The 9,590-nt window shown below is 40.0% G+C and overlaps 1 protein-coding gene across 1 annotated transcript; it reads left to right on the top strand.

Annotated features, from left to right (window-relative positions):
* Positions 1-808: 808 nt before the first annotated feature.
* Positions 809-2,204, top strand: LOC147459761 (oil body-associated protein 1A-like). The gene is made up of 3 exons (XM_086509899.1): positions 809-1,101; positions 1,224-1,627; positions 1,813-2,204. Exons 1-3 carry the CDS (start codon positions 956-958, stop codon positions 2,004-2,006), a joined length of 744 nt encoding a protein of 247 aa, XP_086366025.1. The 5' UTR covers positions 809-955; the 3' UTR covers positions 2,007-2,204.
* The last annotated feature ends 7,386 nt before the right edge of the window (positions 2,205-9,590 follow it).

The following is a 9,590-nucleotide window of genomic DNA, read 5'->3' on the forward strand; positions in this document are numbered from 1 at the left end:
GCCAACTTGAAACTAGCTTATCATCCATATGCTAGGTCATTGTTTGAAATTACTGCATTGTATAAAGATTGGAGCATGCAACATGACATCTTTGCTCACAATCTAGAAATATGTCCCTCCAGCGTGGCGGAATACCTCACATATATAGCGATAAACGAGGTTGACAGACAGATAAAATAGACACTCCCGCTGCCCTCACTTCAATATTATTATTGGGCGCTTTTTTTGCCATTGGAGCAGCAACAACAAGACTTAGTAGCAACATTGCATCTACAGTCTATTATTATTTCAAGATACCAACCACAAATCAACAGTATCCCCTCTCTATTCATGGGATCGATGAGCAATATTTGGACACAAAAGAGGCATATATTATAATTATAGACGAGCTACCAACTATTTGATGAAAAATTTAATGTTGAAATACTTTGTGTTTGCAAGAATCTACATGTAGCACGTATACTAGAAAAAACATTCATCAGTAAACATAGTAGTACAACCTCACTTGGATATAATCTCAACTATAACCATCCCTATTATCTCTAATAATTAATGCACTTAACTTTGTCTCCTCCCATAAGCATTATAGCATTTTTCAAATGTATATCCCTTTCACGTAGTGTCGTCCTTGCCAAATTAGTCATGCTCTTGTTCCCTTCAGTGCTAGATGCTAAATGTCAATTTCCATATGTCCTCTTATATTCTATAGATGTTGTATAGCAAGGCCACCAAGCAAGACTAGTTTATAATAGATATGAGATATGATTCTTGAGAGAGAGAGAGAGAGAGACACGTGGAACACTTGCTTGTACACGTTGCAAGCAAATGTTAACATGCACAGCAGCATTCCAAGAGGAGTTGAAGGCACGCGCGCTCGCTCTTACAGCTACACACTCGAACGCTACTCGTCGGAGCTGTGCTTCCTGCTAACGTTATCCAGATCAAGAGAGAAGCCATGTCTGCTGTAGGTCCGGGGCCCTTCTTCCAGTCGCGCGACATCCCGGGTGAGCCCATCAAGACCCGCACCGCCGCAATTGAGAAGTCTGCAGAAATCCTCCAAAGCTTCAAGCCCATCTCAAAAGTCCATGCTCATCTCTGCGCGTGAGTGCTTGCTTTGTGCAGAAATTTACCGCCTTCAAAAGGCCGGCTATGCGTGCTAGTGAAGGTGCACCATGTCCTCGTCTGGGGTTTCTAAGAATTTCTCTTGTTTTAATGAATTTTAGGTTCCATTTCTATGCATATGACATGAGAAGGCAGGTTGAGGCACACCACTATTGTACCCATCTGAGTGAAGATGTCCACCAATGCTTGATTTACGACACCCCGAATAAGGATGCAAGATTGATAGGGGTAGAGTACATTGTCACCGAGAATGTTTTTCTCGCACTTCCGGAAGAAGAAAAGAAGTTTTGGCACTCTCACGAGTATGAGGTGAAGAGCGGTGTTCTCTTTATGCCTGGTGTTCCGAGTATAGCGGAGAAAATGGAGATGAAAGAGCTTGCCAAGACGTACGGAAAAGTATTCCATTTTTGGCAATTCGACAAGGGGGATATTCTACCTATTGGACCCCCTCAGCTTATGATGGCACTAACGACGGACGGCCAACTGGATGAGAAGCTTGCTGCAGGTAACTTCATTTGGATCTGCTCCTCATTTTTTTGCATTCTTTTTTGATTTCTCAGACCATCTCTCAATTGAGAAAGAGAGACACCTATGACATTTTTGAATCTCTTGCCCTTGACATGGTGGAGTCACTTAGTGTTATGCGTGTATGCTCACGTGGGTTGCTTTCTACGTCTCTATTGGTATCAGATGTGCAAGCTCGCTTTAATGTGTCATTTGACGAGAAGCGTAAGGAGCGTGCGGATTTGGAAGGGCCCCTTAATGGAGTGCATCCCTCTGCAAATTCATGGCGTAAAGGAATGGGGCTTGCCCCTTATGTGAGCGAGGTGGATTGTGTCATGACTACTCCACAGGAGATGTCACGGGAGTCTTCGGAATTGTAAATTGAGTTCGCTTTAGCGTAGTACCTTACCACTACGTCTTTTAACTTGTAGAATAAGTGCCCTCAAGAAGGTTTAAAGATTTCTTTTCAAATTGGCAGGCCATAATTTCCATGTGTATAGCAGGTGTTACTGCCACTAGAGTAGTTGTAGTTCCAACAGAGAACTTGTGTTTCATCTTCAGAAATATAGTGTTCTACTTATCATCGCATCAATTACTTTATAGAATGAGGATTGTTTTTGTAGTGGAGTGGGTACGCTGGTTCAGTTGTTGCGGCCAAGATTGTGAATAGTTTTTGCAAGGGAATTACTCTGTTCCAAGCTATGCCATTTTTGGTAAGTATATTAGATACACCTATGTGTTGAACAAGAGGGGAGCTGAAGCTTGATGGTGTGATTTTAACAAGTGTGGTATGTGAGCAATATTGTTTTGGGAAATTGTTGTGATCTACATTTTGGGGAATATGCTGAGCCAATTTAAGCGATTAAAGGAGTTGTATTTGCGAGTTTATATTGTGATAATGAAGGTTTCAGGGGTAATTTTGGATGAATATATCGGAGCAAATTTATTGAAGGTAATTCGTTCAGATCGCAGTGCAATATTGCACGTGTGAAAAATGAGGTCAAGAGTTTGTTAATTCTCTGTCTGTCTTGATCTTGTTAAAGGGTGGTGGTCTCAATGCTCATAGCCTCATGCTATCGAGTTTCATAAGATGACATGTGGATGCTTTTTTGGTGGTTTTTGGCTTTGCCCACAGGGCTTTAGGGTCATGACTGTAGTGTTGCTTTGCCTTTTTGGGGTAAGTAAAATTACAAGGAAAGTACATTTTTTGTAATAAATCTACATTGATAGAAAAACAAGCAACAACATCACTGACAAGCATCAAAGACTTACAAATCTTTTTATATTGGTGGGCAATCAATATTGCCTTTCACATTATCACTCAAGTTTTTTAGACTTGAAGAATCAAAGTCCAGCCGCTGCACTCCAGCGATTGTTTATGATTTGGAGGACGCCTTTGTGATTGATGGTGATATCATAAAAAGAAACGTCTTCAAATGCAAGGGGGCTGTTCACCGCGTCGCAATAATTGCCTTGTGCAACTAGTAGCATGTAGCCATGATCATTATTTTAATCATCATTCTTTACCGCATCCGGCATCACCGCATTCGTTCCCAAATGCCGAGGAGGTTGCTTAAAATCAAAGGGTGCTTTTCCAAAAGTGGTTGATCACAAGACATGTCTAGAAACATGAGAAGATGAAAACTTGTGGATAAAACCACTACCAACAAAAAAAGAATGTCTTGTTGCAACTTTTAACTTTTGAAACCACAAACACAATTGGCTTGTGTTGTAAAGCTGCCTTTGTAAAAATTTGTTGTCCTTAAATCTTTGCAAAGAACTAAAAGTCGAGATCGAGTTCAATGTTTTGTAATAGAACTAACTTAATCTCGTTCGAAGTAGTTTTTGAAAATGTTGGAACCCTCTAATTACAACTCTTGGGCCCAAAATAACTACAACTCAAAAAATAGGGAATGTGTCACAATGTAAGACCATCACATTGAAGAAAGAAATCATTGAAACCTAATGGATAAATTTAAAAAATGGAGCATTACTAACATATTACTTCAGCCCTCATAAACAATTTGTCACAAAGCGAACAATTTGTCACAAAGCGTTCGCTTAACTTACATGCCAACGATCATGGATATTAGGAAATGCATTGCACTTCAAATCTGTAACATGGATCATTCTTTTTAGCCCCCTCATTCTGTTCTTTACAAGAGGCATCCACCTACATAGAGTGGGCTATGCTTTTGCTATTGTTTCCTCGAATAGTACCCCATCTCAATATGATAGCTAGCCGCCTTCCTATCCATGACATGATAAGATTCCTTGGCCCCCCTGCTTTCCTCTTTTGGGCCACACAATAATATGGTATGGCTATCTACTTCTGCCTTGGTTGTAAGAGATAAGGTCACATAACAAAATTGCCTGCTTGGTTGATGAAGGGAGCGTATGTTTGGATGTGTGCAACATCGGAGAGTGGAAGCTTGAAAAAGGAAGATTGTATCCTAGAGCGCTCAATAGAGGATAAGTACTATATAAAAGAGCCATTTCTAGAGGATTTGTTTGAACCCTTTGGATGGAAACAAATACTGGTGACTCTAGATGTTTACTAAAAGAGGTAACCTCCACGACATTTTGCGACAAAGATGGTTATGATATAATGCCTTTCTAAATAGTAAGTGCTATCTTGGAACTAGAAGAGGAGATTGAAATGATAGAAACTAATAAAACAATCGATTGCAAACGAATAGTGAACAAAGTTTTTGTGCGAGATCTTAGTGACAATGATGAGGACAAATTTCATGATTCATTGAGTGATGACTTAGGGAACGATGTTGAAGACGAGCTCTCCAATCGCTCAGAAAATGAAAACGTACCAAAATAAGAATAGCCAATCTTCTATGAGTTTCTCAACCAAAAATTGAGGAGACAAAAATGATATCAAATGAGATGGACGAGGAAACAACAACACAAATTTGAGAAGCAAATGCCAAGATTGATGGCCAAAACACAGTATTTACTGCTCGTGGGAGTAAATGACTACGCTCAAGACAAAATTACCAGAAAACCATTGAAATTAAGTACTTTTCAAGCAAATTCAAAGAAGCAAGGCAAAAAGAAACCCGAGGACATAGCCAAAAACATCAACCAACACATCCAAAATGGAATAAAAAAGTAAATATCAAAAGCTGAAATGGACGCTAAAAGACGTTTGGACTAAAATGGAAAGTAAAGAGGAATCGAACACGAAAAAATTCGAGGCACTCTCTCATTATAAAAGGAACACCATCCAGGGCCGACATGTTGTGATTGAGCAACCAATGAGAAAACCTAAAGAACCAAAAACATCGTATGATGGGATTGAGAACGGGATTGAGAACGCAAAGAGAATTGACCTAGCTTAAGCAGAAGAACCGAGACGGGCTTACATAGCCATAGATCTTACATAGCCATAGATCTCACGGAAGAGGAAGAGCAGCTTTTGATAGCCACTCTCAAGTAATATAGAAATATGTTTGCTTGTTCGTACAAAGATCTTAAGGGAGTCCTTCCAAGTATATATCAACATACGATACCCCTTAAGTGATTCTAAGCCACGTACACAACGTCCCTATACTTATAATGAAACGTTTGTCAAGAAAATCAAAGAAGACATAGGCCAGCTTAAAGAGGTGGAGTTTATCTATGAGATAGAGCACACGGAGTGAGTGCCGTCAATTATGGTAGTACAAAAAAAAGGATAAATTACGAGTGTGTAAATCTCAAACAGTTGAATGCTACCACGATCGAAGACAACTATCCCTTATCTATCATAGACTATGTGATTGAGAGAGTCGTGTAATGGAATTAGCCTTTTAACTTGAGTTGGAGCGGAAAGTGAATTAACATATTGAGCATTTCCTTGAGCATTCTTTTGTGTGTAGATGTATAGTGAGAAAAAAAGTGCTTGGATGGAGAGAGCAACACTAACACATTACTTCAATAACATGGCATGAGCAATACTTGTAAAAGAGAGTGAGAGTTTAGAGAAATTGACACCAATAGAGGACCGGATTAGTTGGAGTCGGTCCCCCTCCAACGGTCCCCCTCCAATAGGCATTTGTATTATAGATTCTTCCATGATGGAAGGCTTGTTTACAATACAATTGTTTGTGTTCCTTGAGAACTTCTTGATGAGATGAAGATGGTAAGCTTCACTCACCAAGCATTAGCATGGTAATAACAATAAACATGATTAGCATGAACTTGAAGAATACCCAACCTCAATCACAAGACCTCAAGCACCATGAAAGGTGAGGAGAGCTGGCAGGGAGTGAGGAAGAAAAGAGAAGTAGCAGTAGCTCTACGAGAAAGCAATAACCCCTTGCACATATTCACTCATAGCTCTTGTAGCATAGCTTAGCATAGAAATACTGGAGATTAGAGAGATTGATAAGCAAGCATAAGCATTCTCTTGTGTGGATTTGCATCCATAGCCAAGAGCTTGTGGTAGTAGGCACTCAACTTCTCAAGCTTGGAGAAGGAGATGGAGTTCTTGCTTCACAAGAGTGTGTGAAGGGAAGAATGAGAGTGAGAGAGCTCGTGGGATGCTCAAATATGTGTGTGTGTGTGTGTGTGTGTGTGTGTGAGAGAGAGAGAGAGAGAGAGAGAGAGAGAGAGAGAGAGAGAGAGAGAGAGCTAGGTCGACCCCCTTTCCACAGCTTCCTCTGAAGCTCATTGGGCCATGTAGCCCTCTATCCAATGAGAGCTTGGCTCCCTTTGGGGCAAGATGTGTAGTCTCTTGAAAAGTGTCCTTCTTTCCCTCTTGTGAGGTTAAGCTAGCACCCCCCTTGCTTAAGCACTTCCCTTGCCTACTTGAGCAATGTGCCATGTGGCCCCTTTCCTTTCATAAGAGTATGGGTCCTTGGTGAGGTGCATACTTACTACACACATCCCTCCTTTGTAGGGCTCGTCCCCCTCTTTGTAGCAAGATATTTGATCTTGGTAAGCAAGCATGCCCCCTCCTTAAGCACAACCCTAGCTTAAGCAAGCTGCCCCTTGCCTGCTTGGACCTTAATTGACTAAAGAGTAAAAATTAAAGACTATATCTTAAGGATTTTAACACTTACCTTTGGAGGCTTTAATGAAAACAACCCTAAGGTCTTTTGCTCCATTGGTTAACCTTGCTCTTTGATAGACCATTTCTCATTGGGCTCCTTTACCATTGGCCCCGTGTTGAAATAGATCTATAAGCATATCTATATCTCAACCCTTGTTCCCATTTATTCTCCCACATTAAGTAATCAATTTAATAAGACAAAATCATTTGGGTTGGTTGGATATTAGTTTATTATGACAAGCACATCTATATCTTAACCATTGTTCCCATTTATTCTCCCACATTAAGTGATCAGTTTAATATGAGAAAATCATTTGGGTTGGTTAGATATTAGATTTTATGACATTACCTCTCTCTTGAAATCACAGTCGTCCTTGAGGATGAAGTAGAAGAGATAAAGTCGTAGTCATCAGTCAATTTTACTTAGCGGGTAGAGGATTCGTTTTTACCCTACGACATCTTTCCAAGATGGATGACTAATCCATTTGGTGCTTGGGAGACATAGCTGCCACAAGCATATCTACTCTTTAGTCCATTTCATTCTCCCAAAGTAGAGTGACAAATTCTACTTGGTGTTTGAGAGACGTCATCATCACAAACATGATTCTAAGCATGCATACTATTTAAATTTGTACACAATAAAAAGAGAATTAGTCTTATAAGATAAAAACATGAGTCATTTAAAAGAAATTTGTATATTTTCTTACTCTAATGTAGCATTGTAAGCATTGACAAGGTTCACACTATCCTTAAGCTGTATTTCTTGAATCCATCTAGCATCTTCAAAAGGATAATTTTTTAATTTAATAAGATACCGTCGGATAATCTTACCATGGCGTAGTACCTTGTCTTCATGCTGAAGGATAGCTTCGGGTTGTAGCACCTCTTCTTGGTCTTCAACTTCGGGAGGGTCTTCAATAATTGGTTCACTTGGTGGCTCTCCTTTGTAGGGCTTGAGTAGGCTCACATGAAAAGCATTGTGTATGAGCCAATGGTTGGGAAACTTGAGTTGATAGGCCGTCTCATTAATGGGATTCAAGATTTGGAAAGGACCATAGTATCTTTTTGCTAGTGTAGCATAATATTTTTGATGGCCCGTAGGATTTTTGCTCGTCGTTTGCCTTAATCGAGCCTTAGGAAACTTGAGTAACACCCAATCATTTTCTTTGAATGGTAAGGCCCTTCTGTGCTTGTCAGCCAGCAGCTTTTTGCCATTGGTGAGAGATGGATATAGCCTCTTTAATCTTTTGAAAAGATTCTTTGAGGTCACGGCTATACTCATCAGCGGCGGCGAAGATCTTCCCATGTACTTTCAGTAGCAAGGGACTTTTTGGTCTGCCCTCAATGATCTCAAAAGGTGTCTTTCCCGTAGAAGTATGTTAAATATTATTGTAAGCATACTCTACAAGTGGTAAGTACTTTTCCTATTTGTGAGCGTTGGTCTACTTTTGTAACATAAGTCTTTAGTAGATCGAGTATCATAAGATTGGCTATCTCACTTTGGCCATCCGTTTGTGGTGGTAGGCCGAAGAGAAGTTCAATCTTGTTCCTAGATTTTGAAAGAGACCTTTTCAAAAATTAATGGTCATTCTAAGATCTGTATCTGACACAATGGATGTGGGTAATCCATGGTGTTTGAAAATGTGTGATATGAAGAGAGTTTCCATTTGGTGTGCCTTAATAGTCTTTTTGACAGGAATAAAGTGTGCTTGTTTGCTAAACCTGTCAACTATTGTCTATATTCTCGTATTCCTATGGATAGACTTGGGTAATCCAAAGATGAAATCCATGGATATACTCTCCCATGGTGAATTTGAGATAGGCAATGGCTGGAGTAATCTAGGTTGCTTCCCTCTATCATATTTGGTCTTTTGGCATACTACACATTTTGAAACATACTCTTGTATGTCCACTTTCATGGTAGGCCAATAGAAATACGTCTCTACTCCTCGAAGAGTAGGTTGAATACCTCTATGCCCCGCATAGGGAGGAGCATGGGATTCATACATAACTTTCTCACGAAGGGAATGGGTAACAAATAGCCTATTGCCGTGGAGAAGATAACCATCCTGCAAGGTGAATGGTTCCTCTTTCTTCCCCAAAACAAGGGATGATATTATGTCTCTAAAATCAGGGTTAGTAGCATACTCGTCTACCATAAAAGATAGGTCATTGTGAGTAGCTATAGACACTGCATTAACTTTTGGTCGTCATGAAAGTGCATCAGCCACTTGATTGTGCTTACCAGCAATGTGAGCAATATGAAAATTAAATTGCGAAAGAAAATTTGCCAACGTCATTTGTTTGCCGGAGAGCTTGGTTTCCGTCATGAAATACCTGAGACTTTGGTGGTCGGTTTGCAGAATAAATGGAGTCCCCAATAGGTAGTGCTTCCATGTGTCTAGGGCATGTCAAACAGTTAAAAGCTCTTTCTCATAAATGCCCAAGACTCATTCATTAGTATTGAGTCGACGGATCTCATATGCTATGGCATGCCCTTCATGAAGCAAAACTACTCCAAGGCAATCACCACAAGCATCAGATTGGACCTCAAATGGCTTTGAGAGATTGGGAAGCATGAGGACTGGTTCAGAGGTAAGCTTCTCCTTGAGTTTGTCAAAAGCATTTTGCACCTTAGCAGTCCATACATACTTAACGTTCTTCTTAGTTAAGTCATGTAATGGTCCTGCTACTTGGATAATTTTGCTATGAAGCGTCTATAGTATGCGCACATACCGATAAAGCTTCTTAGCTCATGTAGATTCCTTGGGTTAGGCCATGCTTTTATTACCTCTAACTTCGATGGATCCATACGGGTACCATCTTGAGAGATAATATGACCTAAGTATTGAATCTCTTGAAGGAAAAATTGACTTTTCTTTTGGTTGCGAAAAAGCTTATTCTCCCTCAATGCTTG

This window comes from Adiantum capillus-veneris, chromosome 4 (genome assembly GCF_014529385.1).
Source record: "Adiantum capillus-veneris isolate H3 chromosome 4, ASM1452938v2, whole genome shotgun sequence".
Taxonomy (NCBI): Eukaryota; Viridiplantae; Streptophyta; class Polypodiopsida; order Polypodiales; family Pteridaceae; genus Adiantum; species Adiantum capillus-veneris.

What these genes read in the sequence shown, in the direction of transcription:
- LOC147459761 (XM_086509899.1), top strand. Translation starts at nt 956, where the DNA reads ATGTCTGCTGTAGGTCCGGGGCCCTTCTTCCAGTCGCGCGACATCCCG. An exon ending in GTCCATGCTCATCTCTGCGC is followed by an intron (nt 1,102 to 1,223) that starts GTGAGTGCTTGC and finishes AATGAATTTTAG; the next exon opens with GTTCCATTTCTATGCATATG. An exon ending in GGATGAGAAGCTTGCTGCAG is followed by an intron (nt 1,628 to 1,812) that starts GTAACTTCATTT and finishes TATTGGTATCAG; the next exon opens with ATGTGCAAGCTCGCTTTAAT.